General features: G+C 40.3%; 3 protein-coding genes across 4 annotated transcripts; 1 reads left to right on the top strand and 2 right to left on the bottom strand.

Annotated features, from left to right (window-relative positions):
• Positions 1–931: 931 nt before the first annotated feature.
• On the bottom strand, positions 932–6344 carry LOC124262063 (renalase-like). The gene is given in 5 exon segments (XM_046696486.1): positions 932–1218; positions 4626–4784; positions 4787–5596; positions 5952–6051; positions 6327–6344. Coding segments are annotated over 5 exon segments (1200 nt in total). The 3' UTR covers positions 932–1105.
• A 5764-nt stretch (positions 6345–12108) lies between these two features.
• LOC124262041 (thioredoxin-like protein 4A) lies at positions 12109–15296 on the bottom strand. 2 transcript variants are annotated; one of them, XM_046696464.1, is made up of 2 exons: positions 15134–15296; positions 12109–13086 (listed from the first exon to the last, which is right to left on the bottom strand). In XM_046696464.1, exon 2 carries the CDS (start codon positions 13052–13054, stop codon positions 12626–12628), a length of 429 nt encoding a protein of 142 aa, XP_046552420.1. In that variant the 5' UTR covers positions 13055–13086; positions 15134–15296; the 3' UTR covers positions 12109–12625. The 2 variants fall into 2 exon arrangements, with proteins under 2 accessions (XP_046552420.1, XP_046552421.1); XM_046696465.1 differs by lacking the exon at positions 15134–15296 and adding an exon at positions 14883–14906.
• A 203-nt stretch (positions 15297–15499) lies between these two features.
• LOC124262032 (NADH dehydrogenase [ubiquinone] 1 alpha subcomplex subunit 9, mitochondrial-like) lies at positions 15500–22529 on the top strand. The gene is given in 12 exon segments (XM_046696455.1): positions 15500–15636; positions 16321–16500; positions 16763–16860; positions 17023–17037; positions 17039–17115; positions 18541–18703; positions 19290–19398; positions 19802–19869; positions 20685–20761; positions 20927–21022; positions 21340–21406; positions 22025–22529. Coding segments are annotated over 12 exon segments (1170 nt in total). The 5' UTR covers positions 15500–15590; the 3' UTR covers positions 22199–22529.
• The last annotated feature ends 785 nt before the right edge of the window (positions 22530–23314 follow it).

Below are 23314 nucleotides of genomic sequence, written 5' to 3'. Positions count from 1 at the left end.
ACTGTATAATGAGCTGTAGTGGAGAAACATCCACACTGACCAGGTTTCACTGACCGGACATAGACTCACTCTTTACACTATATGACCAGTATAATGAGCTGTAGTGGAGAAACATCCACACTGACCAGGTTTCACTGACACGACATAGACTCACACACATCTTTACACTATATACTGTATAATGAGCTGTAGTGGAGAAACATCCACACTGACCAGGTTTCACTGACCGCGAGACATAGACTCACACACATCTTTACACTATATACTGTATAATGAGCTGTAGTGGAGAAACATCCACACTGACCAGGTTTCACTGACCACGAGACATAGACTCACTTTACACTATAGACTGGAGAAACATCCACACTGACCAGGTTTCACACACACGAGGACTTTACACATCTTTACACTATATACTGTATAATGAGCTGTAGTGTAGTGGAGAAACATCCTCACACATCTTTACTGACCAATGAGCTGTAGTGGAGAAACATCCACACTGACCAGGTTACACTGACATAGACTCACACACATCTTTACACTATATACTGTATAATGAGCTGTAGTGGAGAAACATCCACACTGACCAGGTTTCACTGACACGAGACATAGACTCACACACATCTTTACACTATATACTGTATAATGAGCTGTAGTGGAGAAACATCCACACTGACCAGGTTACACTGACACTAGACATAGACTCACACACATCTTTACACTATATACTGTATAATGAGCTGTAGTGGAGAAACATCCACACTGACCAGGTTACACTGACATGAGACATAGAGGCTGAATCCTCTTATGACCATGTTCACAAATGTTCAACAATGTTTCTAAACACATGTAAGTAACAAGACAAGTTTCATGTTTGTCAACAACAAACATACGCCACATGATCTAAAATGGAGAACAAACCATCAGGTTCACAAAGTGCACATGCAATGTGTTTATTTGTCCACTTCCCAAGTGTTGAGTGAAGATCATGTTCCTGTCTGTGTTGGCAAGCACCTGCTATGACTTTCCTGGCTGTGCTGGCAAGCACCTGCTTCAACTTGCTGGGAGTGAACATCATGTTCTGGTCTGTGTTGGCAAGCATCTGCTATGACTTGCTGGGAGTGAAGATCATGTTCTGGTCTGTGGGGAAGGCTCCTATAATGTGACCACTGGCCGGCACAAACACAGGTTTCAAACTGGTGCTGGTGGTGACCAGTCCTGAAACATAAGATGGTGTTTTGTCTTACTTCATTGGATTGTATTAAAGTTGCATTAAAGTCTTAAAAGTATGAAAAGAATAAACAGAATACCTCTGTACATTATGCCAGATAACCATGACAACGAAACCTCGGAACTATAGATGTTACACTGCAAAGAAAACAACAGAATGTGAGCCTCATAAACACCTGGGGAGCACATCCTTTACACTGCAATACATCTAGAACACCTGGGTAGAACATCCTTTACACTGCAATACATCTAGACCACCTGGGGAGCACATCCTTTACACTGCAATACATATAGAACACCTGGGGTGCACATCCTTTACACGGCAATACATCTAGAACACCTGGGTAGAACATCCTTTACACTGCAATACATCTAGACCACCTGGGTAGAACATCCTTTACACTGCAATACATATAGAACACCTGGGTAGAACATCCTTTACACTGCAATACATATATAACACCTGGGGTGCACATCCTTTACACTGCAATACATCTAGACCACCTGGGGAGCACATCCTTTACACTGCAATACATATAGAACACCTGGGGTGCACATCCTTTACACTGCAATACATCTAGAACACCTGGGGTGCACATCCTTTACACTGCAATACATATAGAACACCTGGGGAGCACATCCTTTACACTGCAATACATATATAACACCTGGCAGTACATCCTTTACACTGCAATACATATAGAACACCTGGGGTGCACATCCTTTACACTGCAATACATCTAGACCACCTGGGGTGCACATCCTTTACACTGCAATACATATATAACACCTGGGTAGAACATCCTTTACACTGCAATACATCTATAACACCTGGGGAGCACATCCTTTACACTGCAATATATCTATAACACCTGGGGTGAACATCCTTTACACTGCAATACATCTATAACACCTGGGGTACATCCTTTACACTGCAATACATCTATAACACCTTGGGAGCACATCCTTTACACTGCAATACATCTATAACACCTGGGGAGCACATCCTTTACACTGCAATACATCTATAACACCTGGCAGCACATCCTTTACACTGCAATACACCTGGCAGCACATCCTTTACACTGCAATACATCTATAACACCTGGGGAGCACATCCTTTACACTGCAATACATCTATAACACCTGGCAGCACATCCTTTACACTGCAATACACCTGGCAGTACATCCTTTACACTGCAATACATCTATAACACCTGGGGAGCACATCCTTTACACTGCAATACATCTATAACACCTGGCAGCACATCCTTTGCACTGCAATACACCTGGCAGCACATCCTTTACACTGCAATACATATAGAACACCTGGGAAGCACATCCTTTACACTGCAATACATCTATAACACCTGGCAGCACATCCTTTACACTGCAATACATATAGACCACCTGGGGAGCACATCCTTTACACTGCAATACATTTAATAACACCTGGGGAGCACATCCTTTATACTGCAATACATCTATAACACCTGGGGAGCACATCCTTTACACTGCAATACATCTATAACACCTGGCAGCACATCCTTTGCACTGCAATACACCTGGCAGCACATCCTTTACACTGCAATACATCTATAACACCTGGGAAGCACATCCTTTACACTGCAATACATCTATAACACCTGGCAGCACATCCTTTACACTGCAATACATATAGACCACCTTGGGAGCACATCCTTTACACTGCAATACATCTATAACACCTGGGGAGCACATCCTTTACACTGCAATACATCTATAACACCTGGCAGCACATCCTTTACACTGCAATACACCTGGCAGCACATCCTTTACACTGCAATACATCTATAACACCTGGGGAGCACATCCTTTACACTGCAATACATCTATAACACCTGGCAGCACATCCTTTACACTGCAATACATCTATAACACCTGGCAGTACATCCTTTACACTGCAATACATCTATAACACCTGGGGAGCACATCCTTTACACTGCAATACATCTATAACACCTGGCAGCACATCCTTTGCACTGCAATACACCTGGCAGCACATCCTTTACACTGCAATACATATAGAACACCTGGGAAGCACATCCTTTACACTGCAATACATCTATAACACCTGGCAGCACATCCTTTACACTGCAATACATATAGACCACCTGGGGAGCACATCCTTTACACTGCAATACATTTAATAACACCTGGGGAGCACATCCTTTATACTGCAATACATCTATAACACCTGGGGAGCACATCCTTTACACTGCAATACATCTATAACACCTGGCAGCACATCCTTTGCACTGCAATACACCTGGCAGCACATCCTTTACACTGCAATACATCTATAACACCTGGGGAGCACATCCTTTACACTGCAATACATCTATAACACCTGGCAGCACATCCTTTACACTGCAATACATATAGACCACCTGGGGAGCACATCCTTTACACTGCAATACATATATAACACCTGGGGAGCACATCCTTTACACTGCAATACATTTATAACACCTGGGGTGCACATCCTTTACACAGTAATACATCTATAACACCTAGGGAGCACATCCTTTACACTGCAATACATATATAACACCTGGGGTGCACATCCTTTACACAGTAATACATCTATAACACCTAGGGAGCACATCCTTTACACAGTAATACATCTATAACACCTGGGGTGCACATCCTTTACACTGCAATATATCTATAACACCTAGGGAGCACATCCTTTACACTGCAATATTATACAAACAGCTACTCTGCAGAAGGTCAGTATGTGTAAACAAGGACCTGTGTACCTGAAACAGGAGGTGGTCAGATAGGATCAAGTTCACAGTCGACCTCACCAAGACTAATCATTTGTTCTCTCTAAAGTTTATGAAGCCTTCAAGTTGTTACAGTAACCTTGCTGTAAACAATGAGATATAATAGTACCAGACGCCATCTTGTTTTCCAGTACCAGATGCCATCTTGTTTTCTATCAGAGGAGTCAAAATACACCACGACACTTCAATGCTCATCATGCGATGGGTCATATTCAAATTCAGTGACTTAATTAAAGGTGTTTGCTGAAATGGTTTAGTTTGTACAGATGAACCATTGCAATTGCAAGATTACTAGATGTATAACAGATTTATTACAGGGTCTGAAAAACAAATCCCTTAAATGACAATACATTTATAATGAGATCTGGCAAGCATCTGTCCTAGTAGTCGTAAGCACAAAAAATGAATTCAACCATTTCTTTACACTCTAAGAAAACTGGGTAGCACATCTCTTGTACACATTGTGTACAAAAGATTCACTTTGTTTCCGAAAGAGCATCCTACATATATAAATGTTATGAATTTAACCATTCTCAAAGATTGCATATATGAATGAATGACTCCTACCGTTACAGTGTTGATGTATCCTCTCTGCCAGCGCGAGTCCGCTGACCGCTGCTCCCTGGATACAAGGGCTGACCAGCCAGTCCCCACAGACACCCACATTGTTGAAGCTGTCAAACACACACTCTTCATCTGTTGCCAGCACATTCATGGGCACAGCGGCCCCCACAACTGTACCCGGGAATACACCACTTCCGGGAGCTGGCCCTTCCCTGTTGCCTGACTGAATGCAGCTAGAAGCTTGTCTGTTACACCTTGAGCCTTCCCGGGAGGAATGTTTTCCTGGGGAACCTTGTTTGCTGTACCAAACTCTCTTGTACTAAATACAGTCCAACATTCAATTTTACTTGCGGGAAACTTCTGACCCAGCTTGGCAGTGTTGTTTGCAATCCATGATATATCTTGATGTTCAACATGAGCTCCCTGGAAGGAGAGTTTAAGTGGCTCCCTGAAGGCAACAAGTAGGACCCACAATGAACAGAGCTGCATCCGGTGATCCCGGACAACAAGCTCATCCCCAAACCTCACTCTCAGCAGTCGGTGAACGTCAGGTACTCCAGCGCTGGACATCAGCTTGTCGGCACACTTACCATTATGAGCCACAACCAAATAGTCAAAGAAGCCATACTTGTCTACCTGCCATTTCCTGGACACGCTGTCGAAGCTGACATTCCCAACCCAACATGGCCGCTGTACTTTACTGAGTGATGCCAGACACTCCACCACGGACCTCATCCCCTCACTGCCAATAAAAGCCTGTGTGATACCAGCATCTGTGGAGAATCTGCCCTTCTTCAGATGTCCAATCTTCCCTGGCCACACTTTCACTGCCCCTTTTGAATGCAGAAAACTCACAATTTTTGCAAACCGTTTGTCAGAGACCGTAAAGTACTGGGCGGAGTGATCAAATATGTATGTCTTCCCCTCAATCTGTACATGGCGGGTTGAACAGCGCCCTCCCACTGCGTTTTGACCTGCAGGGTGAAGCAATGAGAACATAAATATCTCTAATCTTGTAAAAGCAGGCACTGCTTTATGTACTTTATTCAAAAAGATTTCCTTGAATTATTACAACTAAGAACCACAATACCAATGGAGTGTTAGAATGTTGACCTTCACCTCTGGTTCCACCTGCCACGCCTCTGTGTATATCATATACAGTCTGCCAGTGGTTGATACTGCTTCAAATACTGTTCAAGCACAAAGTGTTTTCAGGTTAATTTACCATTGGTCTGGTTCAATGTTTTCAATATTTGTACCTCCTTCCTCAGGTCAGAAACATAGAAACAGGTGGTGGCAGCCATCATATGACCGGGAGTGCTACATTACCTGTATCAAACACGGTGACATCATGGATGTTCAGCTGCCCTAGTCTGGCAGCACACACCAGGCCAGAGATACCTCCACCTACAATGGCCAGTATGTTACTCTTTCAGATGAATATACCTGGGTCTCATGAGACCTGAGACCCAGGTACCTACAGGACGACCCTGACCCATGGGTACCAGGTACCCACAAGAAAACCCAGACCCATGGGTACCTGAGTGGAACCCAGGTACCCACAGGACGACCCTGACCCATGGGTACCTGAGTGAGACCCAGGTACCCACAGGACGGCCCTGACCCATGGGTACCTGAGTGAGACCCAGGTACCCACAGGACAGCCCTGACCCATGGGTACCTGAGTGAGACCCCGGTACCTACAGGACGACCCTGACCCATGGGTATCTGAGTGGAACCCAGGTACCCACAGGACGGCCCTGACCCATGGGTACCTGAGTGAGACCCAGGTACACACAGGACAACCCTCACCCAATGGGTACCTGAGTGAGACCCAGGTACCCACAGGACGGCCCTGACCCATGGGTACCTGAGTGAGACCCAGGTACCCACAGGACGACCCTGACCCATGGGTACCTGAGTGGGACCCAGGTACCCACAGGACGACCCTGACCCATGGGTAGTGATGTTATATGTGTTAATGAAATACCAACATAACTACTTGGTTTCACTACGAGCTGTCAATATTCACATTACTTTCTAACAATGCCGACATGCCTTCTGACATCCACACATTTTACTACAGACAAAACTCAGCTTCTTTGATAACCTTCAATGATTAGATCATTGTATCATATATCAAACAATAGAACTCTATGGCTGCACTATAAATAGCTGATTTACATAATCCCTCGGACATGAATATGTTTGAGAAAAATTAAAACTGCAATCAGTTTTGGTGCATGTGTGATTAGATTCTTTTTTACTATATGTTTCAGATATTTTTTTCAGCCACCGGACTCTTGTAAGACAATTTCCAATGAGACATTGTATACCCAACTCTTGAGACCTACAGTGGGTATCCAGGTAGATATTATGGGATCAAGTAACAAGGCCATAAATTAAGACTCATATCAGCCCTGGAATTTCTAAATAATTCCAATATTTGCACATTTGCATGTTAACAATCCTAAAGATGATTGGTCTCAGAAATATGAAGCACCACAGCATCACACAGCTGCATTGTTCAGAATGGTTATCATAATCTATAGATCATAGCCTCACAAATATATCAAATTACATCATCAGAGCATGCCCACAAGTTTGCTTCAGGTGAATTTCTTTGTTGCGTGACACTTCAAACAGGTTTGTCAAAAGTGTATTGCCATTGTTTTAAAAATGATAACTGGTGGCTTGTAATTTCACTTGTATATGTTTCAGTTGGGTAAAACATCTTGAGAGGTGATGAATCCACTTTGTAAATGTTAGCAACTATACCTAGTGAACAGCATTTCAAGCACGTTTGGAATATCTAGGTCTTATCATTAACTGGACAAAAACTGCCTGTACTCAACACAGCTTACATTTCTTGGTGAGTTATTAGACATGGTTTCTTATACCCTGTCCTCGACTGTTGGTGCTGTAGGACTATTCAGTGCCAGTAACCACAAACTCTCGATACTGGCAGGAAGCTCAGTTGGTTAAGCCAGGTGGCTAGAGGTGGTAGACGGTTCTTGAGATGAACACTATTGCTAAAGAACAGCTATGGTACATAGAAACCACCGAGTATGGCTGTCAATTGACTTTAAAGCCGACATACACCGCTGGATTGGTTCCCTTGATGTTCCCTGGTACTGAGAGGAGACAGGACAAGCACCCTATCACAAGTCTCCATCATGATGCTTGTTCAGATGGGTGTGGTGGGGTGTATGGAGATCACATAAGCCCTGAGTGTGACTTCCCTGGTTTACAGGCTTGGCATATTAACTATATTCAGCTTTCGCCATCAATTCAGCAGCTGTAAACAGAATCACTCATGAGCGAGTGTCTGTACTGATAATAGGACTGTACGAAGCTTGATAAAATGACTCAACTCACAGTAAAGACATGATAAATGTACATGCATAGTCTGCTCTGGATCAGCGATACCTATAACTTTACTCTCAGTGCCGTAATCCTCCCAGGCAAGGGATAACAAAGTAGCAAATAAATGTAGCAGTGTGTAGATAAAAGTGTGCAATTTTAATGTGTTAAACTTCATTATTTTAAACGTAGGTGTAAAACTTTATCATTACCAAACTGGCCTGGTTAACACTAACACTTGCACTGTTTAACTAGCTCACTGGTAAGCTATTGGCAGCAGCTAGCTTGGGGTCTGTTGTTAAGGGTACGTGATCTGTGCGTTCAATCTCTGCATTGGCCTGTTGTCAAGGTTCCTATTGTTTCATAAGATTTCAGCTATCACCCACCTTCTTGTCATACTTAAAGCTTTCTAATGCCTTTCACTTGTGGCCGTCTTCATCATTCTCCTAGATAGCACAATCAGAGCACAACACCAGCACATTATGGGGTAGGTTAAGTTAGATCTTTTAGTATTATATGTATAGTCGGGCTATTAGTATTTAGTGTGTTAGATACATGTTTTAAGGAATAGTGTTTTATCATATTTGGTGTAAGTTAGGTGTTTGTCAATAAATATATGTATACCTAGTATTTTAGACAAATGTATGATGTTTTGTGCACCAATACATTAGTTTACTGGTATGAGTTTATTTGTACAGTAGGGTATTTTATACCACCATGATGCTGTAATTTGTATTATGTAACGTAGCATGTATATGTATTAGCTATTTCATGATTGGCGTGATACAGTAATGCGTATCATGCATGTATATTATAAGGTTTAGTTTCTACATGCATATTTATGTGTATATTAGGGTAAATAAGATTACTATTTATGTGTACGCTAATTCTGTTCATGATGTATCTGCATATACTAGCAGTATACTTAGGCAATATTTTGTTTATTTAGGTTCACTGAGAATCATATGTTTACACTAGCTGTTGGCCTATTCTGCCTGCGTCCCCGAGACGAGGTGAGGTATTGTATTTAGAATGTGATTGTAAATATTAGTAATAATAGTTGTCATATATGTGAGTGATAATTACAGTACATGTTTTTGCTTAAATCTGGATACTAGATAGTATTAATAGTATAGTGGCATGGTCACTATGGTAACTATATTGAATGTATAACATGATATGTGTTACATATATGAGAGACATGTATTAATTGATGTATATTTTATCATTCAGGGCGTTTTGTTAGTCCAGTTTTATGGACTGAGAGCCAACTGGGGATCTCCATATCCCACGTTACCAGTCTTGAATAAATCCCTGAAAACCTCCTCAATTATTCATCCTCATTAAACTATCATCAAAGAATACCTCTGTTACACAGTATTCTTGACCTAACTTTGTGTTGAGCACAAGAAATTGGGAATCACTTTTGAAAAGAGTAATGCTAGATGGGTGTTCAAGTGTGGCCCAGCAATAAAGTTATCCAGAAACAAGATTCCTGGTCAGATGTTACTTTTGGCTGGAAAATATTATTTCTTCAGTCTGGATCCTTTGAAAAAGGTTTTGTTATCCCACAAACTTATTTTTACTGCAAATTAGGTCTAGGGGTGATACTGGGATATAACAACTCGTACTGCCTACCTCATATTCAGATTAACGTTCTGAAGCACAGATTCTTGGTTCTGATTCTTTGTTGGATTGTAAGTATAGGACATTCAGTAAATTGTGTGTTCGTGTAAAGAGAGACCACATTTATTGATTTAACGACACTCTATATGCCTGGTGGTAGTTCAGAACTTAAAGAAAGATATCTGTTCGCATTTTCATGTGGTACATGTACTAGTAAACATCTGACCGTTCGTTTAGCAGACAGGCATGTGTAAGCGGAAAATGAGTATGTTATGCTGAAGTACAATGTTCGGGATCTTTATTGGCCTACTTGGCGCCGGCTTCACGTCAACAGGAGGGAAAACATCACTGAGTTTTTTAACATTCAAGCTTTCAATGTTCGTTCGCCTACTGATCAAAGTCCATGGATGTACGCTAGTTGGATTACAATGAGAAATATTAAAACAAACCTCAAGGGTACTATCCACGACGTGTGTTGTTGCAGCTGGTGACGGGCTTACATAAGCTGGCTGTGTGGTGCAAGGGAGGTAATTCGACAGAATTATCTCCCTTTGACCATGAGTCGTAGATGGAAACATTCCATTGATTTCACAACATGCACAAACATAATTCTTTAGGGTTTTCATAATTTATGCTTTATTTACAGATGACACACCATGTATCTGTACATGTTAGAGTTTTGAATTATTGAAGTTGATAAAGTTCAGATTCTGTTACAATATATTTCACATACATAATACTCTTTGTGCAGTATAAGGTACACTGGACCAAAACAATTCCACTCCGATTCAGATGATTTGTTCAAGGTTCAAATCTCAATTATTTTCTTATTTACTGAAAGTCACTTGAGACATATGTTTTGGTTTTGTAATTTTCTGGTTTCCCAAACAAGTGGAAATGTTTCACACAGCATGTGTTTTACACTGGTCAAATAGACTGAAAAAAACTACCATGTCCAAGTGATGTATTGTTTGTTTACTATGCACATACCAAATTTTATTAGATATTCATGTACTGGTACCTACTTTCCGTTTACCTCACGACAATGAGACACTTGTTCATAAGGATGTATCCCCAGGATTCCATTCTTGTCACCACTGTATCAGGACGTCACACTGAGGGACAACGTTGACTGATCATTACTTCTGGATTTTTACTCACACTATCAATCACTGTTTTGCTTGGCCAATACTTGATTATTTGCAGACCAGTAAGAAATATACTGAACAGCAAAAGAAACGCAAGTTTCGAAAAAATGAAATTTCATGAAGGTAAGCGTTCATGTTTATGGAACGTTCATGGTAAAGTGACGTCATGATCCCCGATGAGATGTCATGCAATTTGACGTCCATACGAAACACTGGCACAAACACACCAACAGTGAGTGCAACAAAACAATAATTTTAGCACGTGCATTGACAGTTCTGGATGGAAAACATGCATTTCACTCTGAGGTATCCTTTATAAAGGTTTGTGTCAAAAGAGTTCAGCATTGACGCTAGGAGGTGTACACGCCACACAAACGATGCCTAGACTAACGACTGAGCAGAGGGGAATGGCCATTGGAAAGTTGCACGGAGGTAGCTAGACAATTGGGCTGTCATTTTACCACCATTACACGACTTGCTCAACGTCATCAGCAAACAGGGGTTGCTGCTGATAGTCCCTGTACCGGACGGCAACGAGTAACAACTCATACGCAAGATCGGTTCATCCGGGTCACTCATCTAAGGAACCGAACTCAAGCAGCAACAGTAACAGCAGCCTTAGTTCTTGGGTCAAGGGGAGCAGTGTCCAGCGATACGATTAGGCGTCGTCTTCCGGCTGCTGGAATCCACTGCTGAAGGCCATATGTGGGGCCAATTTTGGCACGTCAACAACGCCAATGACGTTTGCAGCCCTCACACAGCAAGGGTGTCGATGGATTGTCTGGCTCAGAACAACATTAACATTTTGCTATGGCCATCTCGTTACCGGATATGGCTCCCATTGAACATTCTGGGACGAAATTGGACGGAGGATTGGGGCAGGTAGACAGCCACTCACACTTGCACATTTGGAATAGAGATTGGTGTTTGGGCGGAACCAATTGCCTCAGGCATCCTTTCAGACTCTAGTGAACTCAATGAGGCCACATTGCACGGCCTGTGTGCAAGCTCAAGGTGGCTATACGTGCTACTAAAGAGTCTGTCACTTTTCGCGTTCTCCATTTGACGGACTGTGATCAATTTGAACATTTTTCTATAGAATAAATGACTAGACAATAAATGACTAGACATGATTTTGGTTGTCTTCTATTCAAAAACTTGACAAAAAGCCAGACTTGTGTTTCGTTTGCTGTTCAGTATAGTATGCTTTTTGCTGACTTTCACATACCATTCATTCTCACTGTAATTGATGAGACCAGAGACACAGAGAATGTCAACCAAAACAAACCAAATTCCTACACTTGACCATGTTGACAGTTATACTTACCAACAAAGCACAAAAAGCAACATAGCACAACATGTTTATTTCCTGTCCCAGACAATACGACAATCATAATAATTAGTCTTTCCTGATGTTGTCCGTTACCATGGCAACAGATGGCATTGCGAAACAAATGTCTATGTGTTGAACAGGGCCTCAGATTGTAATGTACAGTCTGCCTTCACAATTGAGAAACTACACTGCTTCTCAACTTTTCAATGATATATAACTTGAGAACTTCTGATGGTTAGTGTTTATGGCAATGGAAACCTTCACTTTATCTATTATGTGCATGGGATGTGAATATATATGCTTAATAAGTCATTACTGACAACAACCTTTGTTATGGTTAACTTATGGGCTATTTGATGTTTACACATTTCTAATGGCATTTCACTTCAAGAAACTGTCTATTTTTCATTACATGGCCACTGCAGCACTCTGAATGTGGTAACTTGTATCAATGTTGGTGAAACATGAATAGCGAAACAAATGACCAATGACACTTTATGATACATATACCGGTAATGCAATTGTGAAAGCTGTCAGTATCTGTACTTGGTAGAGTAGTCTTTTGGTGACACAACCAAACCTCGCCCTTTCCTCGGGCCCCGGTACACTGTCTCCACAATGTCAATAAACTCCTGAACATCCTCCATACACCAGTTGATCTTGTTGTTGTTGCCAGTACCCAAATCAATCATGATGTGCTTGTTTCTGTAGAAAAACATGGAGGTGCAGGGGTCATACAACTCGTACATTTTGTTGAAATCTGGAACTGCAGAAATGTCCACCAAGTATATCACAGCAAAGTTCTTCACTTTCTCGGCACACTTGTACAAAGTTTCATCCATGACCATGCAGCTGGGGTCCCAGTCGTGGCCGAAGCGGATGATGACCACCCGATCCTCCTCCGACAATATGGCCTGGTCCACCTGCCAGCCATTGTGGAGATGCTGCAACATGTACGACATCTTGGCTGATGAAGACCCCACTCAATACCTGTCTGAAAAGTAATGAACAGGTAACCAATACAACACAGGCAACTACAGGAACTTCATCACATTTACATTGACAAGATGGTTTTGTGAGCTGAAGAAGGTACCACTGTATTCTGAAACTTCAAGAGACCCATATAACTCTTTAGATGTATGAAAGTCAAAAGGTTTTAGCTGCTAAATGCCACACTCTGTTATTTCATCTGTGAGAAGGTTACCTGTAAATAGTTGATATTGGACTTGATAATCCTATGCTAGTAACCAATTTATATAGTCTGAGCACAGGATTCCTTTTTCAGTCAACCATCTCTTTCAACATGATTGACACACTAATAATATGTCAAGTACCTCAGTTTCTAGATTTTTTTTTCTAACAGTGTCTCATTCAAGATATTTGACAGTGACATTCTAGGCATTTGTTTGTGTCATATCAGGTTTGACCATATCATGCAGGATCTTGTAAATTACAATGCGGGATAAATGTGAGAAATGGCTAGTGACCACTCATTAGAGCCTGCGACACCATCATAACCATGGCTAATCGGATTTTAATAGCCCATTAGGCTACCACTTTTTCAGTTATGTAACCCTTCAGCAAGACTAGCTACATATTCATTGTTTAACAGTACAGAGTTTAGTCACCCTATCGAGCTAACAAACTCAAGGATTCTCACAAAAACTGATTGCTTGTCTTTATGAAATTTATATACCACAATGTAAATATTGTGTACTTTAATTTATGTATTTTAAACTTGAGTAGATAACAGCTCTCTCAACGAACCTAAACACACTGAACAAATAAATAGGAAAAGTAGTTTTGTTAGTTAGTATAGGGTTCCCTTTGTCTTCAGCTACCTCATCCAGCAATGACTTGGTCAGTGACTGTTACTTCTATTGTTTCTGTAGCATGTGAACAGATCATATTATATACTTCAACGTCTCTTCTCTTCACCAATGCATCTAAACTTTGCATGATTATTACAGCACCTAATGGGGTAAATTCAACTAAATTTATTTGGTATTAATATTTACACTCGCGTAACCTTGATTCATGGATATAAGGGAAGTGTGGCGAAATTCATATTTTAAATGCATGATTATATTTTGTATAACGCACTGATTATTTTATTCATTGTATCAGCAAATTGAAATAATATGAAAATGCCTAATATTCCTTGATTTGTGGATTATGTAGTCGGTTACTTTATACCACTATGTACAACATCCCAATTCAGAAGTACTGACACCAAGGAAAACAGACAACGAGAAGTGAGAAGGTTGGAGCTAGCAACCTTGACATTTTACTTGACATTTTGTAAAAATAAAATTTGGTAATGGTGGTATTAGTGATATGGGGCAATTTATCTCAATGCTGGACAATTATATTTAGTGTACTTGCGTGTAGTGCAGAAATTCAAAACTTTTTTTGTCAGCGAGGCTTACGAGCTAGCATGATAATTTCCGCGATCCATGAATCAAGGTTATTCACGAATTTAGGTTACGGTTCTGTATCATGTGGGGTTTAGGATCTGGTATTTCAGTCAATAGTTAACTTGAAGGAGTTTCTCATTTTAGTTGCATATATCTATACAGAACATTTTGTAAAATCATCCACATGATATGCTATCTTGTACATTCATTGTGTACCTAACATTTATTAGCAGGTATTGAATAACTGTAATGGTAAAAATTCTTAAAACCAGTTAAACATAAATTAGTGTGTTATGTACATTTTATAGCTATATAAATCGATCGTATTGGATAATGAGTACTGATACACTTATACAAGATAAGAGACACATACAGATATTTGGCTTATCGGTGGTATCACTGTGGAGTGCCTTGAAAATTCAGTACCGACATGTGGGTAAATAAAGAAATGAACGAACGCCAAAGCCGTCGTTCTGAGCCACACAAACGTAAATCAAACGCTCCCACCACGAAATAATAAGCACATTAACTTGTTTGGGTGATCACAATCTTAACTCCCGTTAGAATGAATTATGATGTATCGAAATGTTAGAATGTTATATAATGGTGAAATAAAACACTTACCAAATTCTTTTCGATTTTCTTTTAAAAAATTGTTAAATGATCGTGGTTGGTGGCTGCAACTTGTGAAGACTGTGGTTTTCACAAACAAACTTTAAAACGGAGAATGAATTTTGAAAAAGGGAAGGGAAGGCTGATGTCATACAAAAGTAACGGTTCATTATGTACATTTCAAATTAAAAACCGAATTAAATGTCAAGAATTTAATGAAATGCTGCACAAATTCGAATGTTCTTTTGATTTTCATCATTCCCATTCCGGTTTGGGCCGTACGTAAATATTTTGCATGTGTCCGTAATTTTGGTCCGATATCGCATGCATGTAATTTATATACGTGTATAATAAAGGTTTATTTATAAATTCGGATTCAATGTTTATTTGCTAATACGTATTGCGCTACACATTAAAATTCACTTCATATGAAATAAGATTCTCCCATAGTGCAATGTGAGTCGGCAATATGGCGGCGATTGCCACTGTTTCCAAAACTGTCGTCCAAGTTGGGCGTAAGTTTCCAAGCTTTTGCATTGTCAGTCGCAATTATTAATATCTGTCGAAATGCTCATAAGTATAACACCAATCACATTTACTCTTTATTTTGATAGCCATCTACACAGTAACAATAATAACCTGTACCGTCCCTTTGACCTCCAACATTGCAGTGCACCGGTTGAAACTTTATTTTTTTTGTGAACAGTTATTGTTATGATGTTTTCTGATCATGGTGCTACTGTATTGTATCGGTAAACCTGCAATTTATGAATTTCCATCATTGCACTGGTTCTGAATTATTGGACTAGTTTCACTTCCTAAGACTGCTACAGTATGGAATTAACCGGAAGGTTTTGGCGTTATGACAGTTGTGTCAGATTGAAAGGGCCTACCAGGTTATTTATCGTGTCGTTAGGTAGCTCACATTACTGATCAGTTGGGTAGAAAGCAGTTTATCGTAGCCAACATTAACATCTATATATGTATGGAACAGTTACTCTACTAGATCATTGTACCTTAGCGCAGCAGAAGTTGGAATAAGCTTCACATTTTCTGTTACCTTGCCACTAGTAATGATCATGTATAGAACTAGAAGCATTGATATATTCTTTATGGTGTTGGTTGTTTTTAAATGTTATTTAGTCATTTTTTATTGCATTGTTTACTTTGATATGTCTGTCAACATGTTGTTTGTGTAGGACATGGAAAGGCAACAGTACCTCGCTTGGTTAGTGCTGTTTATATCAGCAAGAGAGATGAAAGCACCAACCTTGCCGCCTACAAGAGGGGTCGTGGCGGAAGATCATCATTCAGTGGAATTGTAGCTACTGTGTTCGGTGCAACTGGGTTTGTTGGCCGCTATGTTGTAAACAGATTAGGTAATAATATTCAATTAAAACCACAGCAGTTTTGGAATATTTATTCAGCTAACAATCTTAAAATTTAGAATTAGAACAGAAATAACATAGATATAAAAAATAGCTAATTTGATTGACATTTTTATCATCTTTATTAATGATATCATCAGCTCAATGTATATGTGTAAGTAGATCAATATCAACACATCTATATTGTTAAATGACAACATCATTCACAGGGATGTGTAAGGAGTATCATCAAAATTATAATTGCATTTTTCAGGGAAAGTAGGGTCGCAGGTGATTATCCCCTACCGCAGCGAACCACTTGACATTCAGAGACTCAAGTTGTCTGGGGATTTGGGACAGATCTTGTTCTTTGTAAGTTCTGTTTTGTCGGGTCAGTGGTTTCATTTTAAGATTCATCATTCACATTATTAATAACTTCATAAATTTAAGAGTCAAGGATTTCTGTCCTGTTTTGTTTGAAAGTAGCCAATGTGCTATACGGATGCAGTGAGTGACTCTTGTGTTGTATTCCAGCCATACTCCATTCGGTGATGACGACTCTGTGAGGAAGGTTTTGCAGCACTCCAATGTTGTCATCAATCTGATTGGACGAGACTGGGAAACAAGGTAACACTATCTGCCCAAATATAAATAACTTATTGGATTTAATGTGTCCTAAGCATTAAACAAATCTGGAGCCAAAGGAGTCACTACAAGAATAACATCTTGGAGGGGGATGGCAATTAGTCTATGTTACCATCTATAATGGTTTTTTTGGTTCCAAGAAAGAAGGTTTATGAAAGGAGGTCCAACTATACATAGAGTAGAATTGCTTACAATCTATTTCAGGTTCCACTGAATTTGAAGGCCAGTTCAGTTCTAATGTTTGTCAGTGCAACTTTGTATTTGTCCAAAATAGCAATTAACTAATATTTTGTTTTAATGGTTTCTGCAGGGGATTTCCATTATAAGTGTGGTTGCTTTATAGATGACAGTGTGCTGTACAGTGTAGGTATTATGTTGTTCCAATGCTTTCTTCACTCTTGAAAGCAATGGTGCTCAAGTGATTGATACAAGTAGCAGCCAGTATTTCAATCTGAATTATAGGAGTAGTAGGACTCTTATCCACCAGCCTCACTGATATGAAACAAATATTTACATGATTTGGGAAATTGAAAATATTGGACTGACCAGGTGAGGTGAAATTGGGTTTATCGTCATGCTTGAGAATATTTCGCTCATATGACGACGTGCATGCATTTTTATGTGTATGTGCGTCTGCTTGTACTAGCCAAGACTGAAGCTGGTTTTATAGTGCTAGCCCACTGAGATACCATGCCGCAGTGAAGCATGAACACCCCACTCAGACACATTATACTGACTCCGAGCTGACCAGTCCTTGTTGTACCCATTAATGCCGAGCGCCAGGCAGGGACCAACAAGTACCATATTTTAACGTCTTTTGGTATGACGCGGTCGGGGATCGAACCCGCGACCTTCCGCTCTCCGGGTGGACGCTCTAACCACTACACCATTGAGGCGGTTGGACTGACCAGGAGGTTGTGGGGTCGTTTAGGTTCGCAACCACTGTATTTGTTTTGAGGAACCCCTTATCAATCATAGCCATTAACCACTGGCATCCAGACAAGGAGCATTTAAGCTTTGTGATCTATTTCAAACAGTCTTGGTTGGGTTTGAATTGTGACTACCATGATTATGATAATCAAAACATTTCTTGTGTCCCCAAGCATGACATTGTAGGAATATTTCTAAAAGCTGTGTGAAACAATACTCAATTGCATGTAATTGAAAGATGATTGTAATTGGACAATGATACTCCTCCAGCGGCAGATGTTGGTCCTGAGCCCCACCTTGCTGCTTGCATCAGGCAGCTTATCAGGTGTCCAGGTTCTACTTCTCAGCTGATAACATGTTATTGTCAGTCATAAGTTTGACCCGGTTTGGGTACATCATTTAGGATGTCAGTTTGTTTTCTCATCTTGCTTGTGTTTACAGTTAACTTTTCTTCACAGTTTCATAATATTTTTTCAGAAACTTCAAATACAATGACGTACATGTTGAGACTGCCCGCCTGATTGCCAGACTGGCCCGTGAGAATGGTGTGGAGAGGCTCATTCATTTCTCGTCCCTCAATGCGAGTCCTAATCCACAACAGATTTACATCAAAGGAGGATCACGCTTCCTCAGAACTAAGGTAAAGGAAGCTTTCATTTCAGCTTCTGATTGGGTTCCATCCCTGGAGACATGAAATAGAGACAGTTTTCATTTGTTGTTGATTTCAAGCATATGAGAAGGAGATTAGAACATAGAGATGCCAGCTCCACTTTCTGTAACAAAACTGTGGAGGCAAATTGGTATCAGGGATATATGATACTCGGATACATAAGATAACTGAGAAACGTGGACTCTTTTTTCTCAGGAATTTGTTCATGCTCTGAGAGAAAAAACTAGACCCTGCCAGTAGATCTGTTAATCAAACAGGGATACCGGTGCCCAGTTGTCCAAGGCACCTCAATTTGACGTGTGTAGGAATCCTATGATCATGTGTTTGAATGCAGGTTTTTATCAATTACGTTTCTAGATCTGTCAGCAACATTTTTGTTTTACCATTGTGGTAAATGTATAGGACATGCATCTCTTAGGATTTCGTACCACCAAACTGAAACACTGTGATATAGCAGAAGTACTTGTCAAACCAGCATAAATGCCCAACCACTCACTCACCCACCCACTGTAATCAAGTATTTAAAGAGTAACCACCTTATGTTGCCTCCCTTCAGTATGCTGGTGAAGAGGCTGTGAGGGAAGAGTTCCCTGATGCCACCATCTTCAGACCTGCTGACATTTTTGGGGCAGAGGACCGATTCATTAGATACTATGCCAGTGTCTGTAAGTTATCAGGATACAGGAGCCTAGACATTACATACTGAAAGTAATGCCTTCTTAAAGGGAGCATGAAGCATTTACTGAAGCAGACAATATTTTAGGCTTAACATCGTTTCATGAATTTGTCTTATGTAGTTTGGGGTTATCAAGCAGATAGTAGATCAAGAATTTGAAGAGTTTAAGATATTTTTCATGTATGAAGTATCTTACTACGTATCCTGAGTGAAAGATGCTTATATACTGATTTGTATTCAGACTGACGAACCAATGACTTTTTTGTAATGTAGTTTATGACTCGAGAGATTTGAATAAAAATACTGATTAGCAGAAAAAATTAACATTTTACAAAAGATGACGTGTGAAGGGTTGTTTGCCTTGGATTGAATATTTTGTTACTCTCTTGTAGACAGGAGAGCGCGTGGTACCATGCCATTGTGGCAGAAAGGAGATGCCACTATCAAGCAGCCAGTTTTCGTAAGTCATTAGTTCGAATCCGATTATTCATGTATTAGTCGACAGCAAAGAATGAGGGGCAGTGGGGTAGCCTAGTGGTGAAAGCGTTCGCTTGTCACACCGTAGACCTGGGTTCGATTCCACACATGGGGACAGTGTGTGAAGCCCAGAATTGCTGGAATATTGCTAAACACGGTGTAAAACCAAACTCACTCATTCTAGTAGAATGTCCAAGGCTGGCAACAAGGATTGAGCCTGCAGACTTCCATTGTTTGGGTGCTTGTTCTTGTTTCCCAGTAACCCATGACTTTCCTAAACTAGAAGTTAAGGACCATGGCAGATTAACCATAGTAATATGGAACACCTCCGTGGTGTAGTGGTTAGAGCATCTGCCTGGAGAGCAGAAGGTCGCGGGATTGCTCCCTGGCTGCATCATACCATACGATGTTAAAATATGGTACTTGTTGGTCCCTGCCTGGTGCTCGGCATTAATGGGTACAACAAGGACTGGTCGGCTCGGAGTCAGTATAATGTGTCTGAGTGGGGTATTCATGCTTAACTGCGGCATGGTATCTCAATGAGCTGGCACTAAAAAAACAGCTTACGTCGTCATTTGAGCAAATATTCTCGAGTATGATGTTAAACCCTATTTCACCTCACCTCATCACAGTAATTTGAAAGAATCGCCTAATGCTTAACTAGTTTTGAGTAGTAGAGATGCTGTTAATGACAGCTCTGGATAGTTTGGAACTCTCTGCATATTAAATGTCAGTTATGGTAGTACTTTTTTAATGTTCTCATCTTTGTGTACTCACAATGTAAAGTTTGTTTTGTAGGTATCGGATGTGGCTGAAGCAGTAATCCAGGCCATCAGAAACCCTGATTCAGTTGGACAAACATATGATGCTGTGGGGTCAGTGTGCTCTCATGTGCTCTAGTGTTTCACTTCTATTGAACATGTCCTTTAATTTGTCTACTCTTTGGAATAGATTTTGTTGGGTATATATTTTTTTTATGCATATACAAGTACATCTGTTTGTGATTTGTGAAAGGTTGACATATATTCATACATATACAGGCCACATCGCTACTATCTGGCTGATTTAGTGGACTATTTCTACCGATGCATGAGGTTCCAGAACTTCAAGAGGTCATACCTTACTCCAGTTTTCAGGTATGTTTGATACACATATATCAAAAATGCCTTTTATGATAAAACTGAAAGTTAAGATAGATGTTCCATTCTCAACACATATTATTGCGTAGTATTTGGGTAAATTTCGAAAATTGAATATCCCTTTTCAATAATGGGAACACTTTGTAAAGGGTACAGTCAAGGACAGCACTGAGTTGCTTGTACCCTGTGATAATGTAATTGTCTGTTACTAGGCAAGGTTATGACAGGTACTCCTAAGTACTGATTCACACATTCAGTAAGTATTTCTGGGTTTTGTAAAATTTGGTACCGAAAAATATATATCTGCTTTTCAGAATGAAAGCAATGGCTTTGTCCATGGCTCCAGCATCACCCGTCTATACCATGGAGAAAATCGAGAAGGTAGGAACAGTTAACATAAAGTGTGTTCTTGCATAGGAGATATAGTTATTATCCATGAACTGCTGAGATGGTGAAGACCTATAGCGATAATGAGAATCAAAGAACATTATCTCCAGTCTCTGTCGAAATCTTGTTCAATAATCCTTTTGTGTATTTAGGCATCATAATGGCATAGGAAAGGGTTGGGTAAATAGGATGACCAATATGAGTAGATGATCTAGACAGAATTCCAATTTACTTGTGGATGAAGTCACACAAAACAGAATGGATTCTCAGTATCTTGTTCCCAAGTACCAGTAAAATGGGGAATTATGTGATCACACCCATCACACAGGTCCACTGTTTTAGGCAGGTTTAATTACTTCTGTGCCTTCTGCTATTGACATTGGGACGTTGGGGTAGCCTAATGGTTAAAGCGTCCGCTCGTCACACTGAAGACCCGGTTTCGATTCCCCACATGGGTACAATGTTTGAAGCTCATTTCTGGTGTCCCCTGTTATGATATTGCTGGAATATTGCTAAAAGCATCGTAAAAACATACTCACTCAATGCAGTGCTAATGACATTAGGACATCCAACTTTCTTCACTTCCTGCATCTGGTGGACATGTTGTTGCAGGATCACATCACCGACATACTGACTGGAAACCCCACACTTGAAGATCTCGGCGTCAACTTGCTGAGGCTGGAGGATCGAGCTCCCTTTGAACTGAAGCCCTTCCGGATGAATGCCTACTATGACGAGGCACTTGGAGAGTTTGCAGACCCAGTTCCACCTCCTGTTGTGTCATGAAACTCACCAGCTTTAGGATGTTGAACTGTCTTTGATGTTAAGTCAGTTGTTTGAAACAGAAGCTTTGCCAAATCAGGCCAGTTTTGGGAATCAGTTTCAAAATTGTCTTCTGCTCATGGGGTATTGTCAAATATCTCCATTTACAATAAACTGATACTGTGGACATCACTGAAGAGCGTGTGGTTACTGTATATATGAGTATTGTATGTGAAACTGGTGGACTGTTTTCTGGTCTGTGCAGAAAGCTGAACCTGCAGCCTAATGTAAACTCTCCTTCATTAGGTTGTTTGGTTGCAAAACTAGGATAATTAAATACAATTATTGAAACAAATCCTTCTGTTACTTTTCCTTGAATGAATGACTGTATGTTTTGGAATCTTCCATGAACATGAAGTGATAGTTTGTTTTGAAACCATACTGTGCAGTGACATCTCATGGATTTTTGTACCAACAAGACATCTGTTTTTACTCTGGACACAGTCACGTCAAGGTCATAGCTGAGGGAAGCAACAAACTCAAGAAATAAAATTGCTTCAGGTGAATGAAGCACCATGACAAGGAACGTTATGGCTGATTTTCGTTTTACAGATAGTGTGAAGATATTTCTTCCATAGTTATTTGATATCACATCATACAAAAGTATGGTGGAATTTGAACGTGATATTTACTGTTACAGTTAAATACTTGATAGACATCATTTGAGTGGGGCAATGAAGTGGTAAGGCTGTGAGTTGATGGTTGAACCTCACGGTTACTGATCATTCTGAAGGTAAATCTGCCATTATGTTAACTGAACAAACCCCTGTGGTAGTATATCATGTTTATTAATTCAGACCACATATTCAACAAGAACAAGTTGAGCTTGTGATTGGCTCAATTGAGTGAATGCATATAACATAATAAGTTGGACTTTGGTGTGTCGCTTCCTTCGAAGGCAAGAAGTGGAACCCTTTTAGGTACTAGCTTGTGTATTTTTGCAGACCACAGGTACATGTCATTCTATTCAAACTGGAAACATAATTACGAGTATGCTCATTATTACTTTAGATTTGAGGTTGTGTCAAGAATGTGTTTCACCAAACTGAAGGTTTATCACACTGCAAATGTGTGAGGATT

Source organism: Haliotis rubra, unplaced genomic scaffold (genome assembly GCF_003918875.1).
Source record: "Haliotis rubra isolate DU_JTF1 unplaced genomic scaffold, ASM391887v1 Scf82, whole genome shotgun sequence".
Lineage (NCBI taxonomy): Eukaryota > Metazoa > Mollusca > Gastropoda > Lepetellida > Haliotidae > Haliotis > Haliotis rubra.
Note: the sequence above shows the minus strand (reverse complement) of the source record. Positions and strands in the feature narration are given on the sequence as shown.

Bases quoted from the DNA above. Each gene is read 5' to 3' on its own strand.
- LOC124262041 (XM_046696464.1), bottom strand. From the start codon at position 13,054: ATGTCGTACATGTTGCAGCATCTCCACAATGGCTGGCAGGTGGACCAG.